Source organism: Balaenoptera borealis, assembly GCF_965194805.1.
Source record: "Balaenoptera borealis genome assembly, chromosome: 2".
Lineage (NCBI taxonomy): Eukaryota > Metazoa > Chordata > Mammalia > Artiodactyla > Balaenopteridae > Balaenoptera > Balaenoptera borealis.
In genome coordinates, this window is record NC_138867.1 from 64,824,665 (window position 1) to 64,841,181 (window position 16,517).

General features: G+C 38.3%; 1 protein-coding gene across 4 annotated transcripts in view; it reads left to right on the forward strand.

The window, feature by feature from the left end:
* CMYA5 (cardiomyopathy associated 5) overlaps positions 1-16,517 on the forward strand; it is a 113,415-nt gene that overhangs the window by 71,289 nt on the left and 25,609 nt on the right. For 2 of the 4 annotated variants that reach the window (XM_082374639.1, XM_082374637.1), the window contains exons 6-9: positions 4,137-4,255; positions 8,903-9,076; positions 11,578-11,724; positions 12,839-12,986. In XM_082374639.1, coding sequence (XP_082230765.1) covers positions 4,137-4,255; positions 8,903-9,076; positions 11,578-11,724; positions 12,839-12,986 — 588 coding nt within the window. Of the gene's footprint in view, positions 1-4,136; positions 4,256-8,902; positions 9,077-11,577; positions 11,725-12,838; positions 12,987-16,517 lie in introns of those variants that run through there. The other 2 variants (XM_082374638.1, XR_014238982.1) reach the window with 2 other exon arrangements.

Consider the following 16,517-nt stretch of genomic DNA (forward strand, 5'->3'; position numbering starts at 1 on the left):
TTTTTTTTTTAAATACATTGGCCCCAAGGATTTTTTTTTTTTTTTAACTTTATTTATTTATTTATTTACTTATGACTGTGTTGGGTCTTCGTCTCCGTGCAAGGGCCTTCTCCAGCTGTGGCAAGTGGGGGCCACTCTTCATCGCGGTGCGCGGGCCTCTCACCATCACGGCCTCCCTCGTTGCGGAGCACAGGCTCCAGACGCGCAGGCTCAGTAATTGTGGCTCACTGGCCCAGTTGCTCCGCGGCATGCGGGATCCTCCCAGACCAGGGCTCGAACCCGCGTCCCCTGCACCGGCAGGCAGATTCTCAACCACTGCGCCACCAGGGAAGCCCTCTTCATTCATTTAAAAGGCAAAACACTCAACAAGAAATTAGGAAACGTTGTCTATAAAAACACATAGCAGAGCTATGTTTATCTTCTGGAGCATCTGATAGTGAAATGCTCATACTGATCTGGCACGTTTTCCCTTCTGCCTCATAGCCAGGCCTGAGGTCTTTCCTCCTGTCAGAGCCTAATTTTTTCTTTTAATCATTTTTACCCCTTTAATGTAAATTTCTAAAATTGTAAATATTATCTTCAGTTCACTTCATTCAATGCCAAATTGTGAAATAGCATAAAGTAAAATCAGAAATTTGTATTTGTGATATATTAAAATATAGAAAAATGGGTTTGGATTAGAAACCTGATTTTTTAGATAATGAAAACTGTACAGATGAATCTTATTTACCTTTAAAAAAACATGTTCAACAGAATATTCTCAAGATGCTTTAAGAAAATAGTTTGTATATTAATATTGGCATTAATCAATAAGAGTTTTATTATAGTGGCTCTGTTATAAATAGAATTACTCAGGGAGCTTTAAAAAATGCTGATACCTCAATCTTACCTCATGAGATTCTGGCTTAACTGTTGTGGGGTGTGGCCAGGGTATTTTTAAAGCTTGCTAGGTTATTTCAGTGCACAGGCAGGGTTGAGAACCTCTGGTTTATAACAACCTGTCCTCTGGCCTGGTGGTGCCCCAGACTGGCTTCTGAGTTACCTGTGCAGTTTGTTAAACCAAAGCTTCTGGAGCTCCACCCCGGATCCACTACAGGAGAATCCAGGTGGGACCAGGCACCTGCACGTGTACCAGTTCTCACGCAGGAGTCAGAGGCACACCGGGCAGGTCTGGAAGCTGATACCCTGGAGGCCTTGCTCCCAGTTTTCTTTATTTTTTTAAAATTACACATTTCTTCTAAGTATTATTGATATTTATTTTTACCCCCAAAGTATATGGATTTAGAGTGCCATTCCGTATGCACTGGACAATGTAGGGGCATATTTGCTTATTTGTTATATTTCATTCACTCGTGGAAGATACTGATTGGCAAGAAAACTTGGTGAATGTAAATTTGCAAATGTGTTTACCTTTAAAAATGCTATAGTTTCACATTTTTACTTTTCTAGACATTAGAATATTAACTTGCTAATACGAATTGACATGCATTTAATTCTAAATACCATTTTTTTTGGTTTTGTGCTTGAACTTGTTCATCTGTGTGTCATTTTAATTAATTTTGATCTCATTGTCCAATTGACAATGAATTAATCTTTGCAGAAGCTGCATGTTGCCTAAAGGAGCGTACACTTGGGATAACCATTATTTTTCTGTAAGGAAAAAAGATAACAAAATTCAGAATTTGGTGAAGCAATATAAGCAATTAAAGAAAATCCTGTTAAATGTACACACACATGATGAAGCTTGATTTTTTTCACTAAAATGAAGCCTTTCATGTTCTCAAGACAACTTCTGCCTCAAAGTCTCAATGTCGTTGGTGTTCCTTTCTATGAGAAATGCTAATTATCTAGCTTTTTCTCCTAGTTTTTTCCCCTTGCTGCTTTTTTTTCCCCTGCCATCATATTATATATCTAAAGGCAGTGCTCATATATTAAATAATTTTTCTTGACACTGAAAATGCTTAAATTAAAGAATGCTGTCAAGGATATTTAGACTCAAAATTTGCATATTTTAAAAAACACATTTGCTTAGAAAATGCTGTTCTGTTAAGAGGATAATTTTTTTTCCTCTGTTTTGCTTTTTTGTGTTCTAATAATGAAAGCGAGTCACAACCATTGTAGGACCTGCTCATAAAAAGATGTCCGCTTGCCCTTACACACACTGATGTTAAAATTGAACAGATCAGTGCATAAGGGAAAATTCAAACATTTTCTGTGTTCTATCTATAGCTACAGCCTCTGTGCTACAAAAAAGTCCTCCATTTCATCAGTGACATGTACTGAGAGGACTTAGTATGTGCACTAGTCACCCCTGTTTGTTCATTCTGAGCCTATCATTTCCAATCTCCAAAGCCTTAATTAAGGCTCGTGTTGTCTTCCCTCATCAAGAGCGTCATGGAGTCCTCCCAACTGGCCTCACTACCTCTCTAGTCTACTTGCTCTGATTCTCCCTCAGACTCATGCCAGGGTACTCTTCTAAACTTCCCTTGTGTAAACACTTCTATGGCTCTCCCTGCCTTAAAAGACAAAATGGAAACTCTTGGTGGATATGAAAGACTTCCCAGTCAAGCCACAAATCACCTTTCTATTTCATCTCTAACTGTCTCCCTTTCCCAGTTCTCAAGGTAGCCCATGGTCCCCTCTGGGCCTTGAGTGTGTCATACTCTTTCACAACTCCATGCCTTTATTCATGCTGTTCTCTCTGCAACACCTGTACTATCTTTTCTGCCTAGGAAACTCCTACTTATTTTTAAGACTCAGCCAAATGTTACCTCCTCTTTGAAGTCCCTACTGGAACATCTCCCCCAAATCAGATGATAGTGAATTTTATTATTCCTAACACAAGTAAGCATAGTGGGCACTCTAAATATTTCAGTTATATTTTATAATCTTTTCCCCTCATATTGATAAATTTTCCAGACCTGAGAGCCTGATATTCTCATCCAAATGAAACCTTGTCCTCTTATTCATTCAAAATATATTTATTAAAAGCCTACTATGTGCCAAGTAACACATTACAGTACAGTAGTGAACCCAGCAAAGTCCTTTTTTTGCGTGTAGATTATAGTCAGGTGAAGTAGACAGACAAAAACAAATAGGTTGTAATGAGTTTGAGGAAAAAACACGACAAAGTAAGGAACAGAAGAAGGGAGCGGGCTGCCCTCTCTGAAGAGCTGACATTTGAACAGAGATCTAAATTAAGTGAGGAAGGAGCCACACAAGTATTTAGGAGAAGAAAGTTCCAACAGCAGGTGAAAGGCTTAGAGGTGGGTCTGTGCTACCCAAACCCCAACGTCCATGATTATGAAGCTGATGGAGTTCCTAGTGGTTGACTTAATTTCTGGAAGGTAATTCCAGTCCTCTGTGAGTGAGGTGCACAGAGGAGAGCGCCTAACCAAAGTTTAGGCCCCTCATGCTAAAGATAAATGTTTTTGCAATTCTACCTTCCCCTTTTCCCTCTTCAGAATCTACCTTTTTTTTTTTTTTTTTTTTTTAATTTTAAGCCCAGATTTCACCTGGATACCAATGCTGAGTATTTGTTGGCATCCCTCCTAAGACGGTCTTGAGTATAAAGAAAGCTATTAATTTATATACTGTGGCTTATTTAGTCTTTTAAGAATAGATAGACTTTATCCTCCTTCATTGCTGTATCCCAGAACCCAGAACAGTGCCTGGCACATAGTAGGTGAACATATTTTCTTGAAAGACTAAATGGTGAGATGTATAATAGTGACGGTTGAAAACAGCAAAGATATCACACAGTATGTGAATTTCCAGATGGGCTCCGAACATTTTTATCTTTAGGGAGCATAAACAATCACTAAAATGTAATCATTTTTAGGACTAACTTTATAGAGGCAAAATTAAGACTGTATAATTCAATGGAATCTATTCAGATTTAAGGATATAGGAATGGAGTTTCTAATATTACCAGTTGCACTGAAGAATCCTGTGAATAGATTTTATACATATATTTCCAGATTTTGAAACAGTTTAAATTCTTTTTGGATACAACGCCTCACAGAAACCACCACCATCACCACCACCACCACCACCAACTTCATTTTGAATAACTGTTCTTAGCTTTCATTTTGTATGCTAATAATTTCTTATATAGAAATATTTTCCCCTAATAGGTTGCTTTCTGCAATGGAGAGCACTGCTTCTTTAGAGAAAATGCCTGCTGCGTTTTCGCTTTTTGAACATTATGACGACAGCTCGGCAAGAAGTGACCAGATGTTAAAACAAGTGGCTGGTAGGAACTTCAATATATTATTTACCTTGATGAAATTTGGCAGTTTTTCTTATTTGTTTTATAAAGTTGTTGAATGTAAGGAAGTATAACTGGAAAAAGAAAACTCTTAGTTGTCAAAATTTAAAGCTAGATTCTGAAATAAAGCGTGAGACTAGCAAACCATTTCAGTTATAAACTGCATTTCCATTTGAAGCTTTATGACTGTGCTGGGATATTGAGGAGGTGGAAGGAAGTAGCAATGGAATCGAAGGGTCTTCTCTCTTTTTTTTTTTTTTCCTTTTAAAAGAGGATTTCTCTCTCTCTTCTAGAGATTATTTGCTTCATGCCAGCAGCCAGGTATAGAAGGAAAAATAAATCAAATATTTTCATATATGTTGAACAGATTTTTCTTTCTGAGTGGTTTTCCCCTCTTCAATTGAGTTCTTTTTCCTTTTTTCAAACTAAACAGATTAACTTAGAGAACTAACAGCTCCGCATCATGCTCTGTAGCCAGCAGCCTCCTACTCAGCTGCGAAAAGCATCCTGCCGGCTCCTCAGAATATTTTTTAATGTGCTATTTTAACAAACAAGACAATGACATTTCTTTAGATTTTTCAAAGCCGCTGTGTTTCAGTGAAGTAACCAAGTTCCACTTACTGTAAAATGTACTTAGATGCCCTCCTTAAAAGATGCTATAGTCTTCTAAAGCAAACCTTAAAGACAACTTCTGTTTTCAAATTGATGATTAACTTTCATTCCTGTGGGAAGAGTTTTAATTTAGTAACTAGTAAAAGGTTACTGTGTCTTTAAAAAAAACTGAAAAACAGAAAAGCACCCCGCCCCCGCAAAACCCATCAACCCTATATAAAATGAAAAATTCAGTCATTTGTCCTAACGGGTTTTCTCTAGAAATATCTCAGAACAAAAGGGTATTTTCTTGTAATGTCTTTAAGAAGCATTTGAATAGAGCAGCGGTTGCAAACCAAGAAATTCTGGTCAACAGAGGAGCTCTTTTGCTTTTAAGGGATTCGTTATATGCTGTTGTTTATTTAGAAGGCTATTCTTTTGAATATCTGATGGGCAATAAGAGGGCATTTTGTATATTTTAGAGGTCACAGAGTTAAATTTGTCATAAAGTGTTCATGATTCATTCAGAAACAGTGCATGTGGCAGTCCCAGTAGTTCCAAACTGTTATGGGGAGACTGGTCTCTGAGATATAAATGGCATTCGTTGTACATCTGCTTCCCAGAATTGGAGCCCAGGGTGTTGACTTGCTGCTAGATAGTTTTTGCTCATTTTGTGACCAACAACATCTCTCAGCTATAAAGTCCTCACCGGGTGCCTGAAAAGCTAATCTGATCACTGTAATAAACAGATATAATAAGGAAAGGATGTGACCTTTATGATGAGAAACAGAGCAGCCCCTAACATTTCTTCCGTGCTTACATGATGCCTGGCAGTGTGGAGACTGTTATCTAATTAGACTGTCAGCTAATCTCACAGCAACTCTAGGAGGTAGGTTTTATTGTTATTGCCATTTGACAGGTGAGGAAATAAAGGGAACAGAGAAATGCCTCTCATATTGCCCTAGATACACAGCTATTTGCGGGGGGGGGGTGGTGTGTGGCGGGTGGAGTTTGGCTTCAGAGTCTTTGCACTTGAACCACTGCTCTACACCAAAGAGGCTGAGTGCATTGCTGTGAAAGGACGGGTAACTATAGATTAGTGACATCCAAGGCTTCCTGGACTCTGCTCCTAAGAACTTTTTCTTTTAATTGTGGTAAAATATGCATAAAATAAAATTTACCATTTTAACCATGTTGAAGCCACTATCGTACAACCATCACCACTAATCCATCTCCCGAATTCTTTTCATCTTGCAAGACTGAAACTGTATCTATTAAATACCAACTCCTCATTCCTCCTGCCCCCGCCCCCTCCCCCCAGCCTCTGGCAACCACCATTCTACTTCCTGTCTGTATGAATTTAAAGCACTCTAGGTACCTCATATAAGTGGAATTATGCAGTATTTGTCTTTTTGTGACTGGCTTATTTCACTTAGCATAATGTCCTCAAAGTTCATCCGTGTTGTACCATGTGTCAGAATGCCCTTCCTTATTAAAGCTGAATAAATTCCATTGGCTGTCTATACTGCATTTTGCTTATCCATTCACTCATCGATGTACTTTTGGGTTGGTTTCACATTTGGGCTACTGCAAATCAAGCTGTTCTCCTGAGGACTTTTTTGAAAGCTAGGTTGAGTGGGAATCTGTATCCACCACAGGTACTGAAGTGCGGGTTGATCTAATGCTTAGCTCGCCAAGCATGACAGCTCTTTATGGGCACACTGTCAGGCAGAGGGAATCCATGGGGCGATGCTCTGCCTAGTTCCTTAGCCTCTGGCAAAGAAGCCTTAAAATCATTTTGCATTTTTTGGCATTACTCCTACTCAAGTTTATTACTACAGAAGTGTAAGTAGCATTGCTAACGTGTAAAATCTGAGCTTCTGATGTCCTTTTGCCACACAGGAATTGTAAATCCAGCCACTGTTATTAGATTACATCTATGGAATAGTCATACTCCCTTCTTAATTTTAGAATATTTTGAAGAACAAAAGTGGTTCTTGTTTTGAAAAAAGATGTTTTAATTTTAATGTTTTTACAGGAATAGATTAAGTACAAAATTATTTCTAGCCTACATGCTTTGCTTAATTCCCTACAACTGCTTATTCCTTAAAATTTGTTGATTTTGGGGTCAGTTATCAATTTTAAGTTTGTTAAGCTACCTGAGAGAGAGATTTTTGAAAAGATGTTGCCATTTTTAAAAAGGCAGCTATAGCGCAATTTATAATTCATAGAGAAAAAAGCTGCATTTTCGTTGTTCATGCCTTAAGAAGTTCTCCAGCACTGCTTCAAAGATGATTGATAATAGTCAATCTGCTTGGCTCTTCCATAAATCTGGGCAACATGAAAATTTACTGAACTACATTTATCTGGATGGACTCCTTTAGAATGTGACACTGATTTCCTGCTGGGAAGACAGAAAAGTCAAAGATAGTATAAGAGTCTCTGAACCACTATCAGTCCTTGGGGAGGTGCTCTGACAGGCAGGCTTCCTGCCTTATCATGCAGGCTCCCAGCATGTCTTACCTCTGTGTTCCCTCTGTGATTTACCAGATGATGGGTCTCTACTTCAGCTCCCATCTTCAGGGGCTTCCTGCCTTCTCCCCTCCATTTTCTGTGCTCCTGCAAAAGGCCATGTTGCTTTCTGAATGTTAACACTGGTTATGTGTCAGATACATTGCTAAGCACTTAATATACATTATCTTGCTTTTTAAAACAGCCCTGGGAGGAAATGGTATTACTGTCGTTTTCCCATTTTAAAGATGGAGGAACTGAAGCTGAGATAACACAGCTCCTAAGTGGGGGATCTGGCATTTAACCTTAGGCCAGCCTCTCTGCTCCAAAGCCCATGAACTTGCCCAGTCTCTTATCCTGCTTCTCATTTTTCATAACTGTGTATTTCTTCAGGTCTTTATCTCTTTATTGAATCTTTTCAATGTGTCTCTTTTTGTTCCATTTACTAAATTTAGACCCATTTATTTCTTCTAATTTCCACTTTCCTGTTGAACTAAACTTTGTTTTCTTTCCCTTCAGTGTTGACTTTTAATAAAGTAATCTCACAAAATTTGGCCTGTATTATTCAGCAAGCTCATCTCTCAGGAAATTGTTGATAGGAAAATAACAACACAAATAAATTTTAAAACAGGACATCTTTTCAACTATGGGAATAACCTTTTCCTTTAATTTGTAAACTATGTTCAGTGCTTTTATATCTCAAAAATTTTAGAGGAGAATTGTATAGGAGCTTGATTTATGGTGTCGTATATGCTGTTAATGTTCAATATGCATAATTATAAACCTTTGAAATCTCTAGTAAAACACTTGAGAATATTGTTGTCTTTAAAATTCAGAACAATGGATTTATACTAGATATCTAAACCTTATATTTGAATCAGTTAATAGGGTACTTTTTCCCCCATGTAATTTTTACATTTTGTTTTAGAAAGTTGTAGGTATAGTCATGTTGGAGATGGAAAAAATGGGATAGTCGTTTCAGAAAGTGTATTTTGGTACTTTATTCATGCAAGTCTTTTTCAGCCTTGATGATATAGCAACTATAGCTAAAAAGGGTTTCATTTGTCTCTATCTGAATATAGTTTCTATACTGATGTAGAAGGATACAACATTGGTTATCTAGCAATGTGTTCTCAAAGTTTTGTTTTGAAGGAAAACCAAATCATTTGATGAATCCTCTAACTTGTATAAGTTTATTGCTCTAAATATAGGATTACAGAAGAATATTATCAAGTGATCCCATTGGGAGATCCATTTTTTGTTTACTTCTATGTATACTATATGTATATATGTACACATGCTGACAAGACATTTTGGAGGGAGACACACTCAACTGTAACAGTGGTTGCCTCCAAGGAATATCCTTGGGGTTGTGGGCTGTTGGGAACAAGGTAGTCCTCCCAGCTTTACTCCATGTACTTCTGTATTGTTTCCATTTTTATCAGTAAGTACAAGTGACTTTTGCAAAAAGAAAAAGAAATCAATCAATAAAAGCAGCATTACTGATAATAAATCTTGCTTATATTCCAGTTCCACAGCCTCCTAGATTAGAACCTCAGGAACCAAATTCTGCCACTAGCACAACGATTGCAGTTTACTGGAGCATGAACAAGGAAGATGTCGTTGACTCATTCCAGGTTTACTGCATGGAGGAGCCACAAGATGACCAGGAAGTAAATGGTAGGATTGCTAACACAAATTCAGGTGCATATGTACATTTCTATATCTTAATGTGTAGTATTTAAACATATACATATTATGGCTCTTTCCACAAAGCACGTGTAGACACTTACAAAAACAACAATGAACCAACAATCGTATAATGAAATAACATGTAAGCAAAATTTAGAAATCAGGATCAAGGAAAACAAAAATGCGTAAATATCATCCTAATGATCAACATGAATACTGTACTTGAAATTCAAATTTGGCTTTGAGTTCTCAGGTTAACAGGAGAAATTAAGTGATTCTCATTTTCAGGCAGGAGGTAATGTACCAAAGTGTTGAAAACAAAGTTTCAATCAGAACTGAAGTCTAAAAGACAAGTATAAAGTGTGCCACTTTGTAGAGGAGAAATGAGCTGTATATAGGACGCTGTCCTCCACAGTAATTTTAGTGCAAATGCAGCATTGGATGTCATGGTTGGCATTTCTCAGATCCACCTTTGATAAAAGCTGAAAACAAACTATAAAGGTAAATTCAGAGTTCACACTTCTCAAGGCATGAGAAGACTGTATGGTGTAGTCTTCTGGTGTCCCAAATTAATGCGAAGATAGAGGTGAAAGTGCTTAGGAGGGTGAATGGGTGGCACGTCATATAGTTGAGCCTCTGTAGATACCTCTAGGACCTCTAATAAGACCTAGAAGCCAGGCAGTTTGAGGTTGTACTTCCTGATGAATCAGAGCTGGGAGTGCTGGCCTTCTGTGTTGCTTGTTGAAGATAGACCCATTTATTTTGGAAATCAGATGAGCATGTGACAGGATTGACATGGCATAGGAACCCAATTTGTAATAAGGAATGAATTATAATGTATTTCACTGTTAACCAGTATTTAAGTCTTTTCAGATGTCATGTGATACTTATTTAAATTAGAAAAAAAGTAAGAAAGCAACCATAGGCATATTGTAAAGTTGGCTAAGTTTGTCTATAAGAACTCCTATCTTATTGGGGACCTATTACCATATACCTGTCACAGCACAACAAGGAAAGTGCTCTTATCTGCATTTGCAAATGAGAAAACTGATGTGAGATTAAATAATTTGCCCAAGACCACACAAGTTACTTGGGACCAGGGCAGGTTTTAAATACAGATCTTTCAGATTCCAAAGCTTACGTTTTTATTTGCTTGACTCTGTGTTTGTTCTGTTATACCACACTTCACCGTGTCTATCCAGCTATATCATGGAACTTCATGCCTCTCCAAGACTCCTCTTAACAACTGTTTATTTCCTGGAGTACTTTTTAAAAGTGCTTCACCGCCACCACCCCCCGACGCCCCGCACCATGCCCCACTTACCTGTGCTGTGTCTCATTCATTCAATGCCTTGAACTCTGCTGATGCCAGTTCATTATTCTGATGGTCTAGACTGTGATACCATGCGGTGTGTATTAGGTCTCTAGTAACATATGCTATGTGCTCTGTTAAAAGGAGTACCAGGCTAACAGGACTTAGCCTAAAAGGATAATTCCATTGAAAACTGCAGTCACAAGTTCTAGGCTATGGGGAAATGTTTTTCAGTGTATATGTCTTTATGATATTATTTAAGCCAAACTTTCTGCGCAGAAAGTATAGCTCATTGGGAAAGAGAGATGCAATTGAAGAAACCTTCTGAGTTGAAGATCTCTTAAATTTACTTTAAAAGGGAACAATCTGGGTTTCTTAACTGGAGGGGTTTTGAAGATGTAACATCCTGGAGTAATAAGAGAGGATAACTGGAATTACCATAAGCTAATTTAGAAAAGAAAATTGTTCTTTTAAAAGGAGAGAAAATTTCAGTAAGAATAATCAGATTGGCCCAAGGGGCAGGTGTTCAGAATGTTATTGAGTAATATTTACTACTAACATATTGAAAATAATATAAGTAATTTTAGGAAATGTCTTGACTAAACAAAGTTATTTCTTAGAATAGTTTATACTCTATCAAAGGTGTTTAAGTATTTCTATAAATTGTGGAAATCTCTAGGGGAAAGGATTCTGGAATTCATGAGAAGGAAGCAGGATTTGAAACTTGGAAAATCATACTGAATACTAAAATGCTTTACTAATCTGTAAAGATGCTTTTTAACATCATAAATTTAGAAAACGTGGGATTGTCCTTATTTTATTACATACTCTCCTGAAATATTGGCATTGCTTCTTAAGAATTTTCTTGAGAATGTATTACTGAGATTTAAGTTAACATAAACTCTGCAATTTTAGTATTTGCTATTGAAATAAGTTACTTTAATTGCGGAATATGAAGCTCAGGATCTTACTAATATGCTATTATTTTCTGGTAAGTGTTCACAAGTAATACTATGTCATTCTAAATATCTTGCAGAATGCTGTTGCTTTAAGTGTTCTAAAGTGCTATCTATCACACAGTAGTATCTGTAAGTTTATCAGTTTGTGTTTCCCACTGAAAAATGTGTTATTTTTCCAATAACTGTAACTTTCAACTAACTTAGGAAGATACCCTAGCGTTTATGATTGTGTTTTATGCTAGATTTGGTAGAAGAATACAGAGTGACCGTGAAAGAAAGCTACTGCGTTTTTGAAGATTTAGAACCTGACCGATGCTATCAAGTATGGGTAATGGCTGTGAATTTCACCGGATGTAGCCTGCCCAGCGAAAGGGCAATTTTTAGAACAGGTAAAGAGATGTTAAGGGGGTGTTAGGAGGCAATACTCAATTCTTCACAGACTATTAAGATCTACCAATAAGCATTTGTTAAGCACCTATTGTGTGCTGGGTATTGTGCAGTGCTGGGTTTACAACAAGAAATAAGACTGGGCTCTTCTCACAAAGCTCATACTCAAGTGCGGGAGACACAGAACAAAAGATTATAAAAACTGTGTGGTAAGGGCCGTGATCCAGAACACTCCAGAGGGGTATCCGAGACAGGCCAGGGCAGGGACAGGGTCAGGAATGGCTTCCTAGAACTGATGTCTGAATGGAATCCTTAAAGAATCAGTAGGAATAATGTGTTAAAGGAGTGTATTCCATTTGAAGAAGACAAATGAGCACAGGTGCCCAGGTAAGAAAGAGTATGGAGTGTGCAGTATACAACAAGAATTTTGGTATTATTTCTTTGACTTAAAAACAAGGAGAGGGGAGACATGAGATGAGAAAGGTATAGTGTATAGAGTTCACATTTGCTAAGGTAAGAAGCTCAGGCTTCCTCATATAGGTGCTGGGAGCCCCCAAAAGGTTTCTCAGCAATGGTATTCAGCTGGGAATGCATTCCCATGATGGAACCTTTTCACAGGGGGCTGAAGCAGGTGTAGGATAAGCCGAGTTTGCATTGCCTTTAAGATAATTGTAACTGTCCCTGCCCTGGCCTGTCTTGGATACCCCTCTGAGGCAGTTAACTTACTTCCACTGGTTTATCCTTTCTTCTTGCCTTTTAAAACAAGTATTTATTGAGCACCTATTGATGGCAAGATCATGGCTAACTTTTGTGTAAAGGAAGGGGACAAGAATACTTTTATTTACTTGTATATGTATGAAGAAACTCTGGTAGGATTTATAGGAAGCTACTTTTAGAAGCTGTTTGCGGATGGGTGAAAACTGGGCAATTTGGAAGGCAGGGGTGAGAGGGAGACTTTTCACTGTATACATTTTTATATCTTTTGGATTTTCAACCTAGAATGTATTTTTTAGTCAAAAATTAAAATAAAATCACGCCCAAGCATTCTTCCCAGAGTACCAGGGAAGCAGAACTGCCATAGAGTGAGCCACAATTGACTTGGTTCTCTCTCTGCAGCGCCCTCCACCCCTGTGATCTGTGCCGAGGACTGTACTGTGTGTTGGAACACGGCCACCATCCGATGGCGGCCTGCCAACCCAGAGGCCACTGAGACCTACACTTTGGAGTACTGCAGACAGCACTCTCCCGAGGGCGAGGGCCTCAGGTAAAGATCCGTCTCCATGGGGAGAGCCTGGGGTACCAGGAACCCAGCACAGGCCTCCAAGCTAACCTCTAAGCTTATGCTCACAGAGGGAGAAAAGCTTCCTAAAATCCTCCTGAGCTAATTAAGCCGTTGACTTGATTTGCAACTCCATCACTATTCGTCAATGAACTCTAAGTTTGTAATAAACACGTGCTGCAATGCAGAATAATCACTCCCTTGTAAGAAAAATATATGTGAATTTTAATAAGATAGAACTTTCTTTGAGATACATTTAATTTGAGTCATTAGACAGGATATATGCATATGTTATCTGCTTTTTAGTAGTTAGATCAGAATAGGTACCACCTAACTCAGGAGACTAATAGCGAGCTTGTATATAATGTAAATTTGAATGTCTCCATGATATATTGGTAATATAAAGGACCTAATGACATATATATTATCACAGAGATATACCTGCCTCTTCAAGAGCATGAAGAATCTAGAGACTTTTTCTGGAAAAAAGAAATGTAAAGCTCTCTCACTAAAATTACGAAGCTAAAATTTATCAATAAAGGGCTGTGCATCCAGAGGACCTTTGGTAAATGTTACTTCATTTACTTATTAACCTCCAATCCATGGCAATAGGGCAACTTTGTGTTCCATGATGAAGATTCAGATCATTATTATTAATATTCATATTTTGATAGAGATTTTTTTAAAACCAAATTTACTGAGATAAACTATTTTGGCAGGATATGGAACTTGGAAATAATGGTATGAAATTAGATAGCTTTTTAATAAAGTATATTATTTAAGCTCTTGATTATTTTCATTATCAATCAACAGCTATTTATTTAGTTATGATGTGAGGTTTCATATGACTGAGCAATAATTATAGTTTCTTTCAAGTATGTGAAGGCAGGCTTCACAAAATAATGATCAAAGGACAAATTAATGTTGAGTGGAGTGTGTATAGGTGGGATGTAGACATTTCAGCAGGAGTGAGAACGTAGTAAATGTACAAGAAACAACATCTCTGTTAATGTGCCAATTGCTAGAAGGCAGGCTTCAATGATCAGCAAATAGCCGAGAGGTTAACTCACAGACAGACAGACCAGACAGACCAACAGAGACAGAAACAGAGAGACAGAGGAAGAGAGAGAAAAGAGGGAGAGAGAGGGAGACAAAGACAGAGACAAAGAGAGAGAGATTATAACTGGCTTCTATTGAGCATTTACTATGTGCCAAGTCACTATTCTAAGTGCCTTATGTATGTTGCCTTATTTAATCCTCAAACGAACTCTGAGAGAAAACATATGCTTTGAGACGCTAGCAGCTAGTGAGTGGCAATCAGGATTCAAACCTTGTTTTGTTAGATTTCACAGTCCAAGCTGCTAACCACTGTTGAATGTCACCCAGGAGAGTCCTGGACATTCTCTGCAAAAGACTCTTGATGCTAGGAGAGCATTTGGTCTTGAGTGCCTGAGTCCCAGGGCAATCTCTCCCATCATTCTTCACCATCAGTGAGGAAAGCCCAGTTCTTTCTGAGGCAAGATGAGACTGTGAAGGAATGCTCTGAAGTGACTCATCCTTGTTATAGCATCGGTCCCCAGCTGACATTTGCATAAATAATACCAGCACAGTTGGATTCTTAAATCAGCAGAAATCTGAGAGAAACCCTGAGACCTAGTAGCCATCTCACTGAGGGAACTGTGATGTCATCTCATAAATGCAGCTACAGGGAGAAGGGAATGGGGGGATGGAAGGGGGAATGGCATCACTGAGGGCCTTCAACATGCCAGGAACTGTGCTAAATTTCATCTAACCCTCTCGACAATTCTAGGAGGGAGGTCATGACTTCCATTGAATGAGACTCAGGGAGGTTAAATAATTTGGCCAAGGTATTAAATGACGGAGTGAGAGTTTGGAGTCAGGATGCACACTCAGGTTTGTCTTATTCTTTCCACTAGTTCTAAAACTTGTGTCATTACACAGACTGAGTTAGCATACCTTAACAGCCTGACAAGTGGAAGTTATTGTGTATCCTGGGTTTCCTTTGTCACATGAAAAACATAGATGTAAAGAGAGAATACAGTACCATTCAAAACCCCTTTAATTAAAGTTTTTCATTTCTCTGATCATCCTGGGGCCCTCAAAAAAAAAAGTCCATTTGATATCAACAGTGAACAATGCATTCCAAACAAATCCTTCATCAAAGCCAGAGAAATCATTGACAGTTCCATTTCTAGGGAAAAAATGGCCATCCACCAATTTCATTAAGACAAAAGTTGAGCTTATTAAAACATGACTTGTCATGAGTTTATCCCTTTGAGACTTTGCCAGTGGGTTCATTTTTATTTTTCTTGCCAAAGGAGAGCATTTGAGAGGCTGGATAAGCAGAAGTTTGTAGAAGTTATGGAACACTACAAGAATCCTTTGTTATTGAATGGATGTGGTCCAGCAAGCTAGAAGTGAAGGGAGATTCCACATGCAGAAGGCTTGTTGACAGTTCGGGGCTGTGTTGGAGATGGACCTCTTTTCCAATTAGGTGCTAAAAGACCCCTCAGTGCCAGGAGGTAGAATGGTATGTTCAATCCACAGCCCAGGGATGACTCTCCAGCCTCTCTGGATCCCTGCTGAATCTTACAATAGATAATTTTTTGAGGCAAGCACAATTGTGTTGGCCACAAATCACTACCCTGTGATCCCTCACGAATACAAGAAACCTCAATACCTTATACCTCTGGTTGGCATCAACAGACTGTGAAATAATTCATCCTTAATTTCAGAGTCCCAGTGCTGCAAAACTCATTTGTATCTCTTTTGTTCTCCAATTTAAGAGTTCAGGAGGGAAGGAAAATTCTACTCTTCTGGAGTAGCCATGTGTCTTAGGTCTTTGACCATCTGGTTCTTACAGCCAACTTTAAAACATTCCCTACAATGTCTGATGGTTCAAAACCCTACAGAATATTAACTATTTACTATCATCTATATTGCCCAATCTCTAGGATGTCAGTTATAGACAGCTAGTCAGACAGTAGAATTGATAGACAAAGAACCTCAACACTTGATCACCCCTAGCCAACAAAGGCAAACAAACCCTACTGTTCCATTCTATTAGAACCACATTCTTCACTTTGTTTCTCTGCATAGCAGTACATAATTAAAGTTGGAAAGAACAGCAAGCCAAGGATTGTCTGATCCCACTCACTTGTTGGCTCCATGAAGGGATTATTATTTAAAGTGGCAGCGTCAGTGCCTGAGACAGCGTCTGGCATATTGTAGCTACTCAATACATATGTGTTACCTGAATGGGTAAATATCATCAACATCGAACACATAATACTGACACCAACAAAAAAAGTTAGGTCAGCTTTGAGGATAATCTCCTATTCACAATGGGAAAAAAAAAAATAAACTGTGCCAACAAAGTAAAGAAGAATGGTGAATGAGTTAATTTTAGTGCTTGGATACTTAACTAGGAGATAAGACTAGTCTAACCTGTGGACCGGAAGCCTTTTCATGGATCACTTATAGGGAAGGACACTG